The sequence below is a fragment of the Salvelinus sp. IW2-2015 genome, linkage group LG5 (genome assembly GCF_002910315.2).
Source record: "Salvelinus sp. IW2-2015 linkage group LG5, ASM291031v2, whole genome shotgun sequence".
Lineage (NCBI taxonomy): Eukaryota > Metazoa > Chordata > Actinopteri > Salmoniformes > Salmonidae > Salvelinus > Salvelinus sp. IW2-2015.
In genome coordinates, this window is record NC_036844.1 from 17,912,476 (window position 1) to 17,927,557 (window position 15,082).

The 15,082-nt window shown below is 42.1% G+C and overlaps 2 protein-coding genes across 3 annotated transcripts in view; one reads left to right on the forward strand and one right to left on the reverse strand.

Annotated features, from left to right (window-relative positions):
* Positions 1-477: 477 nt before the first annotated feature.
* Positions 478-10,704, forward strand: fbxw5 (F-box and WD repeat domain containing 5). Of its 2 annotated transcripts, none has more exons than XM_023987635.2 (9): positions 478-642; positions 1,618-1,813; positions 2,163-2,320; positions 2,854-3,037; positions 6,022-6,170; positions 6,487-6,798; positions 8,550-8,878; positions 9,103-9,315; positions 9,617-10,704. In XM_023987635.2, the coding sequence occupies exons 2-9, from the start codon at positions 1,627-1,629 to the stop codon at positions 9,888-9,890; spliced, it is 1,806 nt and encodes a 601-aa protein (XP_023843403.1). In that variant the 5' UTR covers positions 478-642; positions 1,618-1,626; the 3' UTR covers positions 9,891-10,704. The 2 variants fall into 2 exon arrangements, with proteins under 2 accessions (XP_023843403.1, XP_023843404.1); XM_023987636.2 differs by lacking the exon at positions 478-642 and adding an exon at positions 685-908.
* Positions 10,705-12,682: 1,978 nt separating this feature from the next.
* Positions 12,683-15,082, reverse strand: part of LOC111964003 (TNF receptor-associated factor 2) — a 32,840-nt gene continuing 30,440 nt past the window's right edge. The window contains exon 12 of the mRNA XM_023987639.3: positions 12,683-13,117. Within this exon, the coding sequence (XP_023843407.1) occupies positions 13,055-13,117 (63 nt within the window). The 3' untranslated portion in view covers positions 12,683-13,054. The remainder of the gene's footprint in view (positions 13,118-15,082) is intronic.

Sequence of the window (15,082 nt, forward strand, 5' to 3'; positions counted from 1 at the left end):
TGAAAATGGCTGTCAAGCAATGATCAACAACCAACTTCACAGAGCTTGACATTTGTTTTTAAGAATAATGTGCAAATATTGTACGATCCAGGTGTGAAAAGCTCTTAGAGACTTACCCAGAAAAACTCATAGGTGTAAACGCTGCCAAAGGTGATTCTAAAATGTATTGACTCAGGGGTGTGAATAGTTATGAAAATAATATTTCTGTATTTCATTTTTTTTTTTTTTTCAAAAACGTTACAAAAAAATACATGATTTCACTTTGTCATTATGGGGTATTGTGTGTAGATGGATGAGAGAAAAATATATATTTAATCCATTTTGAATTCAGGCTGTAACACAACAAAACGTGGAATAAGCCAAGGGTTATGAATACTTTCTAAAGGCACTGTATGTCTCCATCCTAACAATGGGATTCGTTGTCCACAGAGTGGAAATGGCAGGCTGTCGCTCTGTATTTGATTGGGTTACCCTTCCAATGAAGTAGCGAGTGTTCTGAAATTGACTTGTTGGTTCTTTTAATGGGCGGCCAGACGTCTCGCCGGGGGCAGAAGATTGTTGTTGCATTTTTTTTTCTCGCTTCTGACTAGCTATCCTCGGCTGGCCATTTGATTTGTCTCCATACAGATTGTCAAAGGGCAGGTGGGTCACGGTTTTATATTATTGTTCGAATTTATTTTGTGGAAATAAAACCAGAATAGTTTATATTGAAATAATGTGGTAATGGAAGGATAACGTTACAAACTGGCAAAGTAACATTTAGGAACGAATGACAGCTAACTTGTAACGTTAGATTAGCTATTCGCTAGCTAAGTTAGCTTTTGCGTAAGGTCGCTAACGTTAGCTAGCTGGTGAGGTGACCGTTTTGCATCCCGAGACGTAACGGGACCAGTAGCTAAGCTGGCTAGGTAACGTTACCTTTTATGATATGTATTATTCCTAACATATTTCGAAACAAACAGTAACGGTGTTGTCAGTGTTAATGTGACTGTTCCTTTAAGCTAGCCTATGTAGCGAGTTAGCTAACATCATCGCTGATAATTCTGAACTCGGACGATATGTAACTGAAGTACCGTGCGTGAGTTGAGAATTCTCAACTAGCCTCGCTAGCTAACTAACTAGTTACGTTGAAAATAACTGTCTGTTGTTAGCAATGTAGTTAGCTACAGTATCTAGCTATCGTTTAACGTTACAGGAAGGGGGTTCTTTTACTTGCGAATGCAAGATAACGTTAGCTAGTAGCTCTTCAGGAAATGACTAATTTATAGATATAGCCCCCATTCATTGTTGTCATTATTCCATATTAATATTAATTATCAACATGACTGGTTAATAACACTTCATTGAATCAACTCATGATATCATGCAACCAGTCCAGTGAAGTGGTTGTTGGGCCTCAGTGGGAAAACATGGCATGTGGTGATCTCCTGTCAAACTCTCAGCTGTCATACTTAATATAGAACGAGAGAGAGTGGGAGGTAGGGTTATTTTGTGGGGCAGGGTCTTGCACATTTAGGGTGCTGCTGTCATGCATGTGCTACAGTATAGCCTAATAACAATACTTTGACCTAAAGTATGTATCAGAAGAACACTTTTACCTGTGCTGTTCCCATGCAGGATGTCAGGATGGATGATGGCCCAGCCCTGCCAGACAGCTTGGTGCTGGAGATCTTCCTGCGTCTCCCCCATGACACTGTGCTGAGTGCTGGCCTGGCCTGCAGACAGTGGTTGGCAGTGTCCAAAGATGAGTTCCTGTGGAGGGAGCTGTTCTACAGCTACTATAGGATCCCCCGCTCTGTGCCCAGACACCCTGGTAGGTCACATAGAACACCAGGTAGTAGGGTTGGGTTAATTCCATTTTAAACCCAACCAATACAGGAAATTATGTTGATTTCAGCAAATTAATGGTTCCATCATAGGAAAGGATGGACATTTTTCAACTTATAAAGGAGGAAAGTATTGTACTGCAAAAATGAATGTGCCAGGCCAGCACACAGTGCCCTTGTCCAGCTCCTACTTGAGGTATGAATTATTACTGATAATTGTCACTGATATCTTGTGTTCTCGTGTTAACTGTTGCTTATTGTTGTGCAGTGGCTTGAAGTACTGTCGTCGCCAATTTGCATAGATGTTTGACTTCTTCCTCCTATCTCTGTCCCTAGCTTCTCTGTCATGGTACAGGGAGTTCAAGCGTCTGTTTGACTGTATCCCCTGTGTGGAGGTCCAGACTCTGAAAGAGCACCATGACCAGGTCCTCCACCTGGCCTTCTCCCATCGCGGACACCGCTTTTCCTCCTGCTCCAAAGACTGCACCGTCAAGGTCCGTCACATTATATGACTGGAGAAGACCATAGCTTTAGCCTAGGGCCAGGGATAAGCCAAATAAATATGTTGTATTCCACAACAACAGTTGCAAGGATACATTTTTGCCCCAAGGCCAATGTTAGCATAATAGCCCAAATGGATCATTGACTGCTGTTATGCAAAAACTAAAATATAGCTATATGTCAATATTACAGCACAGGAGCCATTGTGGACCTTAGTTTCAAGTTTGTAGTGCCCAAAAATGTGATGTAGGGGAAACAAATGTAATTGTTGAGATTTGCACATCGTAGCTGTAAACTTCTCAAATCATAGTTTATTGGTCGCGTACACAGTTTAGCACTTGTTATAGTGGGTGCAGCGACATGCTTGTTACTAGCTCCTAGCAGTGCAGTAAAAATGTCAAACAAGTACATTAATAATAATCAAAAACTATAAATCACGAATGTCAGGATGAATCCCGTTAACAACCCTAATATACTGCTTTTCTCATTATCTAACATCCTCCTCTCTCCTGCCTGTGCTGGTTAGCTTTGGGACACAGAGCGGCCCGATGGCACCATCACCATGGTGCACAGCTCCAGCATGCGCCAGTTCAACTGGGGCTACACCCAGTTCTCCCAGTTCAACGCTGACGACACCCTGCTACTGGTGTCTGGAGTCTACCTGGGCTCTCATCACTCCTCCTCTGGGGAGATCGCTGTCATCAGCTTGGGTAGGACACACACACACACACACTCTCTCTCCTGCTGTTTCTCACTCGCTTTTGTCTCCTTCCTTGTCTCTCTTCATCTACTCGCTCTTTCTCTTGTGCTTTCATTGGTAATTTTTCTGGAATGTGCATTACAAAGCCCAATTTCCTTTGTTAAAGGCCAATGACTTAATTCAAAACGCAAGTTATCCTCTCATTAGAAATGTTTTGGGACACAAAATGCCGTTGAGTCACAATGTCGGTGTGTCATGTGTGGGACATAGATGTGTGAAGAAATGACATACGCAGGCACACTAAATGGCATACGCAGGCGCACCTTAATTTTCACCCTAACAACAAACATTTCCTCACACTGTCTTTTTACATGCAAAACAGGTCTTTAAAGTTACAAATTTGCTCTGACACACCCAAGCCAGAACATAGCTACTACAACCAGTGGAGGCTGGTGGGAGGAGCTATAGGAGGACAGGCTCATTGTAATGACATAAATGGAACGGAGTCAAACGTGGTTTCCATATGTTTGATACCGTTTAATTTATTCCATCCAGCCATTACAATGAGCCTGTCCTCTTATAGAGGAGTTGAAATGTGTTGTAGGCTAAATGTAGATGCCAAGTTTCAGTTGCAACGGGTCATTGCTGTAGCCTACAGAGAATGTCATCTTGGTTGTCAAAATTATTTGATAAAGGATTCACACACGGGTAAATTACCACTACAGGACAATAGGACAGACACAGGATTAGTAGAGTCGTGCAATGATTCTTTACACTATACTTGATTATGTCACAAACTGAAATAAGGCAAACTATTAGCATTTTTGCAATCAGGAAATGGCGGAGTGATTTCTGCATAGTGCATCTTTAATATTTGATCTGTCATACCTATGGTATACGGTCTGATATACCACGGCTGTCAGCCAATCAGCATTCATAAATATAAACTGGGTGGTTCGATTCCTGAATGCTGATTGGCTGACAGCCATGGTATATCAGACCGTATAACACGGGTATGACAAAACGTTTATTTTTTACTGCTCTAATTACGTTGATAATCCTGTTTGCACGTGAATTACTATAGATAAATCCAAAAGGAGAGTTTGAGTGATGATAGTTGGACAGAGAATGTCAATCTCTGAGCAAGAGGGGAAAAAAGAAGGGGGGAAAATCACTTGGATGAACGCTTGCTAGGCTATTTTCTGGCAGTCATATGCCAGATGTTAAGACTACAAACCATTATAAATTGCCTATTTGTTAGATTTATTTCAATAGGCATAGGCTACTGACTAAAATCTGGGTTTATAATTGCAATTCAGCTTTGCCGTGGTTTGCTGCGCTAGATGCAGGTAGCCTATAGGCCAACATCTAATTTCAGGGGAAAATCCACAACGAAACTGACATTAAATGTGGAGAATTATACATTTGCGATAGATCTGTCACCATGCTCACAATGGATAACTTCCAATTTAATTAAACATTACCATTTCATAACTGCATAATAACACAAGCCTACAACAACAACAAACTGAAGTGATAGACTATTTATTAAATCCGTTTGCCTGCTCCATGTAGGCTACACAAGTGGCACATTGATTTGCAATGACTCCAGCATATTGTAATTTCAACATATTTATTGTATCAAATGGTAGGCTACAGTAGTCTACAATGGCATATAAATAAATAGCCTACTTGATGGCCAACAGATGCAAATGTTTCATTCTCAACATTTTAATCAATGTCATTCCCCATAACAGAAGCTCAAGAGGGAGTTCCATAACTTTCATTTCAAATTTCCACTCGCACAGCTCTCGAGACTGAAGAACTAGTGAGCACGCGTAAAACCCTTCGCTTGATACGGTTTTCCATAAGAAAAGGCGACTTTAAAATGCCGTTTACTTTAAACCATCACAGAGCGAATGTATCTAAAGCGCTCTAGTGAGCCTAAAGTCATTTTCCAGTGCTTTGTCGCTGTTATATCAGTTCTACCGCGTTAATGTTTTCTGGAAAAAGGGTTGGAAATAGGTATCTCCATAATGACAATCTAAATAGCCTACCTAGAAATGGTAAAAAGTTGTCACGACATGCGCGCGTGCTGCTCAGTCTCCGTGACTCTACAGCGCTTTCTCAACCAGTGATCTCAACACACCCTTCCGGCCTTCCCCACCTCTCGTTCACTCATTCAGTAACAGCCTTCTCACTGCCTGATAGTCAGCAGCAGCAGGTCATAGTGAAATATAATAATGACAAATGCCATGGCGGCAGCGATGCAATTTAGAAGTAGCACAAAAACCCGAAACCCGCGAGCAGTACATTTTTACCCGCAACATCGTTTTCAAAATCGTCCTATTTGGCCGAAAAACTGCGGACATGGCATGTCTGGTACAGACCCGTATAAATTGTCTGATCGCCCTCTAGTGGCAAAAGTAAGAACTGGCCAAAAAGGCAAAGTCGGAGGAGAAGGAAGAAAAAAAACTTTCCTTGACAGAATAATTAGAGGCATACTAAGACAAAATAAGCGTGACACATTGGTGCAGGAAATTAAGAAATTGATTTAAAATGCTGAAATTAAACAATTAACTATGCTAATTAGGAAAGCTGTGTGCATCAAGAAAATGGTTGCCTGTCTCAAATAAAAGCCTGTCTCTAAGCGCCTGTTGTGTTCAGTGATTTAAGTAAATAAGTGCTGGGGCTATTAATGGAAGTTTTACGGTAGGCWATTTTTTAATATTTTTTTATTATTTGTTAATGCTATATACAACGTCCTATGTACATAAGTGGACATTCTATGAAGGGGCATATTATTATTTTTTATAGTAAAACAATGACCAGTTTGGGTTGCAGTGGTAAAAACAAACATATAGTCTGTCTGGCCCGCAAATTAGTTCTTGTTTTTTCAGTATGGCCCATGCGGTGATTGAGTTTAAGTGATCATTATCCGATGTGGATAACATGGAGAACCATAACGGTGTCTTGTCCTGTCCTCCTCCACAGAGAACTACACCCTCCTGTCACGTGTGAGGAACAAGCCGTACGATGTGTTTGGCTGCTGGCTGAATGAGACCCACCTCATCTCTGGCAACCTGCACTGGATCGGAAACATGACCTCCTGCTCTGTGCTCTGGCTCAACAAAGCCTTTCAGGTCGGTTCCATACATGGTCAAAATGTTATGGTTGGTAGAGGACAACAGTTCTTGAACAATTTATATAGTGACCATTTTGACTGGATCATTGTATGACTGGTCAAACTGAGCCAAATTGTGGATGTCTCGCACAGAATTAATATGAATTAATCAGTTTCTTTGTCTGGAGATTTGGTCCATGTCAGCTCTCTCTCGCTCTCCCCTAGTCAGAGCTATCAGCCCCCTAAGTATATTTGCTTAGGTTCCTTCCAGTCTAATGACCTGTATGTATTTCACTGTGCCATGTGTGTACATGCATGATCCTTTCTCTCCCCAGGACGTGGAGTCTGAAAATGTCAACGTGGTCAAGCGGCTCTTTAAGATCCAGAACATCAACGCCAGCACCATCCGCACCGTGATGGTGGCCCACTGCCGGCGCCACGACTCCCCAGACCTGCTGCTGGACTATGAGGCCCAGGCTCAGAGCCAGCCCCTGAGTCACCAACCCCTGCTCTTTGACCTGGGCACCACTGACAGCGAGGAGGATGAGGAGGATGACGAAGAGCGCCGGAGGGAGATGAGACTGCAGGGTCTGTCAACAGCCCACCTCCCTCAGCTCACCCCCTCTGGGCTGGAGCATGTCATACAGGTGAGCACTCCCAAAGGTTGTGTGTTACATTAGAGTAGGCCAGTATGAAAACATGGATTTCCGTGTAACAAATGGAAAGTCTACGAAATAGACTATCCGGATAGTTGAAATTACAAAAAAGTAATATAAATAAATGCTCTGGACTCTCTTGACCAATCAAAATGACACAAATGCACATGGCAGAGAACAGGCTGCTTTTCTCCGCTAGTGAAAAGTCAGATTTTTGCCATGATGGAACTGATTCAGTTAAGGTTTTCCTGGTGAGTGTTTTGCATTGTCTCAGGTCTTGTGCAAACTCTGTTAGTTGCGTGTCTGTAATTGCCATTTGGAACGGGGAGAATAGCATACCGATGTCAGGGCAGACAGGGGGGCTAATGCCGCGTTCACCTGCTCGTCAGAATTTCACATTTCCTAGTTGTGATGTCYGAAATGTGACTTTGTTTCATTCATATGCTTTTTGTCAGGAACAATTCTTCAACCAATAAGATTCTAGCAAACTTGATAAGCTAGGTAACATTTCTAATAATAAAGTTAGCTTGCTTTACATTGACAATATGGTCAAACTAGCTACATTATCCATATTGATTAGGTTGTAGCAGTCAACAAAAAAAAATTTGTTGAAAAAGTCAGTGGTGAAACGTCGCAACTCGGTCCACTTATAATTCTGATTTGGAGGGTCGTTCAAGTGAAACTTCCCAGTTGGAACTAGGAATTTCCGATAACTCCGATAGCATGTGAACGTGATATAAATGCACAGCAGTAGCTCAACGCACGTTATAAAAACTACATCCAAAATGTTTTATTAAATTAAAGGCCCAGTGCAGTCAAATGTGATTTACTGTCTTTTATATACACTAAGTGTACAAAACATTAATATTGAGTTGCATCCCCTTTTGCCCTCAGAACAACCTCAATTCGTCGGTGCATGGACTTTACAAGGTGTCGAAAGTGTTCCATAGGGATGTTCGCCAATGTTGACTCCAATGCTTCCCACAGTTGTGTCAAGTTGGCTGGATGTCCTTTGGATGGTGGACCATTCTTGATACACTCAAGCTGGTGTGCCTGGCACCTACAGTACTACCATACCCCATTCAAAGGGACTTAAATCTTTTGTCTTACCCATTCAATCTCTGAATGGCACACATACATAATCCATGTCTCGTGGCTTAAAAATAATTTTTTAACCTGTCTCCCCTTCTACGCTGATTTGAAGTGGATTTAATAAGGGATCATAGCTTTCACCTGGTCAGTCTGTCACGCATGTTTTGAGGCTATAGTTTGTAAGAAATTGTAAACAAACATTGGAGTAAAACAAGCTTATATTTTTGGTTCTGATGGGTAATGACAGTTGAACTAAGCTCATGAGGCATTTATATGTTTTTATATGTTCTCTTAAAAATCAATGAGTATAATTAATTCATAAGTCCAAAAATCGATGTAGCAACTCCTGATTTCCCCATTTAATTGTTATCCAGAAATTATTTAACTTTGAGATAAAAAGTCCAATGCAGCCYTTTAAGTATTTAAAATGTCATGGTATATCCTTTTAGGTAACAATGTCACAAGGATAATTACATTTGTAATAACTTTTTCATTTTGAAAATAGGCCCAAAAAATAAATATAAAAAACATGGCCACCCACTCAAGTAATCGAATACTAACATCTGTTTGGATATTCGATTAACTGCCCATCCCTAATCTTGATTTGGTATTCGCTGATCCTTTCTCCCCTCTCCCTCTGGTGCCCTCAGGGTCGTCACAGTGAGGCCCCCGAGGCGAGGGAGCTGGAGACCAAGTGGGCCCGGCTCATGGCTAGAGCCCACACCAAGGCCCCAGACCCCAACGTGCTCTCCTCGGCCCCTGGGGACGAAGAGGATAAGACCTACCTGCTCTTCACCACTGGCAGCCTTACCTACTCCCCCCACCAGATCGGCATCAAGCGGATCATGCCTGACCAGATGACCACGTCTGGGCCTGTTTTGGGGGAGGAGCGCAGTACTGACGAGTTCTTTGACTCTTTGGACCATGTGATCGACATTCACGGCCACATCATCGGCATGGGCTTGTCTCCAGACCACAGGTGAGTGAGTGTTAGTCATGAGTAGCAGTGTGAAGAGGCTGGATAACTTGGTTGCATGGCTACAGGGGCAAAGATGTGGCAGGAGGAGTGTACCTGAAACCCCTTGAATGACTGTCATAGTAACTATTTGTCTTACAAAATCACCTTGCTTTCCTCACTTTGTTTTTAATGCCGAACAAGTACACCTTGAACAAGTATGTCCATGCTGTTGTCCGTCTGTCCAGGTATCTGTATGTGAACAGTCGGGCGTGGCCGGCGGGCTGCGTGATCTCTGACCCCATGTCTCCGCCCCCCATTGCCGAGGAGATCGACCTGCACGTTATTGACCTGAAAAGCCTGCGGGAGGAGAGGCGGAGCCTGAGGGCCCACCGAGCCTTCACGCCCAACGACGAGTGCTTCTTCATCTTCCTTGACGTCAGCAGAGACTTTGTGGCCAGGTACGTATGTCAAGTCTGCTCTAACATTTACAGGCAGTATGGGGTCGCTATGGTTGTGTTTTATAAAGAATTTCAGATCCCTTTTTAAAAGTTGTCTGTGTAAAGATATTGGGTGTTTGTGTCCGATACTAACAGGGAGAAATTGTGTGGATTATATGAAGAACATGTCTTACCATATGCAGATTTTCTAATTTGATAACACCATAATCCTGTTCAGAATGAGTTTTATGAAGTTGAACTGAGCACAGAAATCACCTACTTTAGTCATTCACCAGTGACTGGTCTATCGCTCTCCCCCTAGTGGTGCAGAGGACAAACACGGTTACATCTGGGACCGCCACTACAACATCTGCCTGGCGCGGCTGCAGCATGACGATGTGGTCAACTCTGTGGCCTTCAGCCCGGCCGACCAGGAGCTGCTGCTCTCCGCCAGCGACGACTCCACCATCAAGGTTTGGCGCTCGCCACGCATGGTCCGCCTGGCCCAGACGCCCGCCCGCCCCCCGCGCCCACGCAGCCTCCTCTCCTGGCTGGGCCGCAACAAGAAGACCACCTCTGTCAACGGGAAACCCTGAGACAGGCGGAAGGGGACTGGAGATAGTGGGGGGAAAAGACTCATGGGTGACGCACTTTCCAGTAGTTATCTTCAGTGTGGGCAAATCACACTTTTACCTTGAACTCACTGTGTTATGGCTGCCTACACATTGTGGTACATATAACATCACTAATCACCAAGGACGTGTGAGAGCTGGGGTAAGCCAGAAGGAGATGCAACAGTCCCCTCCATAAATGTCATTATTTAAGGTCACACCTAGCAAGGTGAATTGATTCTACAGTGAATATCATACTGTACAGACAAGTTCCTCCTGGACCTTTGCAAAGTCTGGGGGGAGACATTCATTTGATATAATGATCATGTTTCCAATTATTGAATGAACTACTAGAGAAGAAACATTGGAGAGGACTTCAGGAGAGAAAATTATAGTTTGTTCACTAAAGGAAGAGGAGAGATGTGGACACTAAAATATGGTCAAAGATCACCCCATTTCTTGTCTTCGGTTTTTATGTATTTCGCTCTGTGTCAATACACGAGTAATTATATATATTCTTTCACGTTTTTTTTATGTTGGGTTGTACCACCACATCAGTGTTGTCCTCAGATCTGCAATCATGACATCTGAAAGGATCTCTCATTGGAGGTAAGGTAACTACAACCTTATCCCAGCTTTCGTCATGCATAAAAACATGTTGTAAAAGTTTGTTTTTAAATGTCTTTCTCTGTTTTTTTTTGTTTTTTTTCACAGGCTATTCTGCAACTTTACGCCAGCTTTGAGTGACTTTTTTTTAAAAATAAATAAGAAATTCCTATCACTTTCATGATAGGTTCAATCTGTGAGTTCCTTGTCTTTAGTTATGATCAGAGCCAAACACACAAGTACTCAACCAAAGACAGATTCAACATATTAAGTTACCACAATTTCTTTAGGATAGATGCAAAATAKATTTTATTGTCAAAAGATCCATTATGTTTCAGGTAGTTTGTATTTTCTCCACAGTCAGTTATTTAGCTGTATCAGCTATAGGACTGTGGCAGTCATGAAATTTAGTCAGCTGTTTGTCATGCAAATGACTGCTGTTCTCATGGTAATGGTCTGTTAATTAAAAAACACGTTTAGCATCTCCATGAAAACAACCTGCTGCAAGCCGCTGATGCAAGCCTTTGGAACATCTACGTTTAAAAAAAAAAAGTAACAAATCCACTTAATATACCACATCACAATACAAACGTTTTAGGCAGGTCTAAAGAAAATGTATTTCAGAAGGTCAGAATTAGTTGGCCTACTGTGTTATTTGGCTATGGGATGTAGGCTAGTTTGTTTAGCAGACAGGATATGCTAAAGTTCCATGCCATTATTTTCTTGTAAGAATATAATTGAACTTAGCTGAATAAAATAAAGGATATTTTTCCCATTCCAGAGCGAGTGTGCATATGAAGTGGCTATGTTGAGTGTGAAAGTGATTACAGGTCCTACACACTTTGGCAACTTTAGTTGTGAATGATACAAAACTTGGAATGTCTTAGAAATATAACAATTCTCTATTACTGAGCTATTCAAAATCAAATACTAATTTACTATAATTGTAGGCTAACTAAGCCTGCCTGCACAATCAATGAACCAACAACATCACTTAGGCCTATATGCTCTCTCCCAGACTCATGGATAGAACGTTTGGAGCGTAGCATCAGGTAACCAGTCCATCCAGTATGCATCATAATACAGTCCACACTCAAAGGCCATTACTAGAATTTGTTTAATTTGCGTATACGTTAGACAAAGTATGTACCAAAGACATCTTAAATTTGTTTTTTTCAGATTTTTTTTCTGTCACGTGTACTGTGAGGTAGGCTATTACTTGTATAATGGCACCTGTGTAGGTTGGTGGAAATCCCCATCACTGAGAATGAGGGGGTCATCATTCTGTAGATGTGTGGAAATTATCCAACCATTATGTAGAATATAATAAACTACATTTCTCAATCTGACTCCAATATGTGAATACATGCAACAGGCCCTGTACATCTCTGGAGCAATCTAGTCAAGGTAGCGAGCCTTACATCACATCTCAGTATGACTATAATGAGCATGTCTAACTTGCACCATTATGCAGTTATTAAGAGATACATATAGCTAATTGTGGCTATATTGAGTCATCATGCTGGGTCTCAGTGCCTGCACGTTGCAAGTATATCACCTTCTCTCACTCTTCCACTACAACGGTCTTAAGTGAGTTGCGTACTAACAACGCATGTCCAGAGTGCATAAGAGATTAAGGGTATTTTTACATATAGTCCTCTTTAAATGGGGTGGCAGGTAGCCTAGTGGTTAGAGCATTGGGCCAGTAACCGAGGTTGCTAGATCAAATCCCAGAGCAGACATGGTAAAAAATCTGTCATTCTGTCCCTGAACAAAGGGCAGCTAACCCACTGTTACCGGTAGGCCGTTATTGTAATTAAGAATTTGTTCTTAACTGACTTGCCTAATTAAATAAAGGTTAAAAAAATGAATCCAACTCAGGGGTAAAAAGAAAAGCTAAAGAACTCAGTCCTTGACTTTAAACTCTTACCAGGTCACTTCACCTATTTTGTGCTCCGAGTCCTCTTTGCATTCATATTGCTATGTTAAGGGACCAACATCCTTTTCCAACATTCACTCAATGCACTCTGGGTTTTTACAAAGTGCAGGACAAGTCATTCCACCAGAACATGTTATTGGACAGCTACAGTATACCCCTTTCTGTGTTTACAAATATTGCTGCATATTGCAAATCAACTAAACTCAGCAACAACAAAAAAAGAAACATCCTCTCACTATCAACTGCGCGTTTATTTTCAGCAAACTTAACATGTGTAAATATTTGTATGAACATAACAAGATTCAACAACTGAGACATAAACTGAACAAGTTCCACAGACATGTGATGAACAGAAATGGAATAATGTGTCCCTGAACAAAGGGGGGGGGGGGTCAAAATCCAAAGTAACAGTCAGTCTCTGATGTGGCCACCAGCCGCATTAAGTACTGCAMTGCATRTCCTCCTCATGGACTGCACCAGATTTGCCAGTTCTTGCTGTGAGATGTTACCCCACTCTTCCACCAAGGCACCTGCAAGTTCCCGGACATTTCTGTGAGGAATGGCCCTAGCCCTCACCCTCCGATCCAATAGGTCCCAGACGTGCTCAATTGGATTGAGATCCAGGCTCTTCGCTGGCTTTCTTACTGCCGCCAAGAGTCGAACACATCTGTGCGTGATGGCAGTGTGTTGTTTACTTGAAAACAACATTTTGGAAGCTAATAGATTGCATTTAGTTAAAAGATTAGACATAATTGTAATCAGAAGATACTATTAACATGTAAATATGATTGTTAACAGAATGCACAGCAAAATGCAGATTAAATTAAAAGTTGTACACCCATAGAGCTAGAATTGATTTTGTACCTGATGTTGTGATTCTCACCAAATATGTTGTTGTCTTCTCACACTATTCAAACCCCACAAGTGAATATAACAGCTTATGTAGCTCTCTTTATAGATCACATATTGCAAACAAATAATCTGAACTAAAATCTCCACACATATTTTGGAATTTCTGTGCTTCCTTGACAATCGCTAACAAATATCCCAAAACAGCATGTTTTTTTCTGAGAGCCTGCACATCATCATCTTCCCTCTTGTGTGGTTCCAATGTGAGAGGTTATTTGTATTTGTATTTTTTATGGACCCCCATTAGCAGCAGCAGATACTCTTCCTGGGGTCCAGCAAAATTAAGGCAGTTTATACAATATTAAAAACATTACAATACATCCACAGATTTCACAACACACTGTGTGCCTTCAGGCCCCTACTCCACCACTACCACATATCTACAGTACTAAATCCATGTGTGTGTATAGTGCGTATCTTATCACGTGTGTGTGTGTGTGTTTGTGTCTGTGCCAATGTTTGTGTTGCTTCACAGTCCCCGCTGTTCCATAAGGTGTTTTTTTATCTGTTTTTTAAATCAAATTTGACTGCTTGCGTCAGTTACTTGATGTGGAATAGAGTTCCATGTAGTCACGGCTCTATGTAGTACTGTGTGCCTCCCATAGTCTGTTCTGGACTTGGGGACTGTGAAGAGACCTCTTGTGGCATGTCTTCTGGGGTATGCATGGGTGTCCGAGCTGTGTGCCAGTAGTTTAGACAGACAGCTCAGTGCATTCAACATGTCGATACCTCTCATAAATAAAAGTAGTGATGAAGTCAATCTCTCCTCTACTTTCAGCCAGGAGAGATCTACATGCATATTATTAATATTAGCTCTCTGTGTACATCCAAGGGCCAGCCGTGCTACCCGGTTAAGTGAGTATTTTGTTCCAAATACAATGCTTTTAGTTTTAGAAATATTTAGGACTAACTTATTCCTTGCCACCCATTCTGAAACTAACTGCAGCTCTTTGTTGAGTGTTGCAGTCCTTTCAGTCGCTGCAGTAGCTGACGTGTATAGTGTTGAGTCATCCGCATACAAAGACACTCTGGCTTTAGTCAAAGTCACTGAAGTCTAACAAGACAGCCCCCACACAATAATTTTCTTATCAATTTCTCTCAGCCAATCATCTGTCATTTGTAAGTGCTGTGCTTGTAGAGTGTCCTTCCCTATAAGCATGCTGAAATTCTGTTGTCAATTTGTTTACTGTGAAATAGCATTGTATCTGGTCAAACACAAWTTTTTCCAGAAATTTACTAAGGGTTGGTAACAGGCTGATTGGTCTGCTATTTGAGCCAGTAAAGGGGGCTTTCGTGAAGAGGGCACGACAAAGCCTATTCCCCCTCAGCAGACTGAAAAGATTTGGCATGGGTCCTCAGATCTTCAAATGGTTCTACAGCTGCAACATCGAGAGCATCCTGACTGGTTGCATCACTACCTGGTATGGCAACTGCTCGGCCTCCAACCGCAAGGCACTACAGAGGGCAGTGCGTACGGCCCAGTACATCACTGGGGCTAAGCTGCCTGCCATCCAGGACCTCTACACCAGGCGGTGTCAGAGGAAGGCTCTAAAAATTGCCAAAGGCCCCAGCTACCCCAGTCATAGACTGTTCTCTCTACTACCGCATGACAAGCGGTACCGGAGTGCCAAGTCTAGGACCAAAAGGCTTCTCAACAGTTTTTACCCCCAAGCCATAAGACTCCTGAACAGGTAATCAAATGGCTACCCAGACTATTTGCATT

Coding starts and splice junctions, on each gene's coding strand:
- fbxw5 (XM_023987635.2), top strand. CDS start 1,627: ATGGATGATGGCCCAGCCCTGCCAGACAGCTTGGTGCTGGAGATCTTC. Junction 6,799..8,549: donor GGCTGGAGCATGTCATACAG/GTGAGCACTCCC, acceptor TGGTGCCCTCAG/GGTCGTCACAGTGAGGCCCC. Junction 9,316..9,616: donor AGCAGAGACTTTGTGGCCAG/GTACGTATGTCA, acceptor CTCTCCCCCTAG/TGGTGCAGAGGACAAACACG.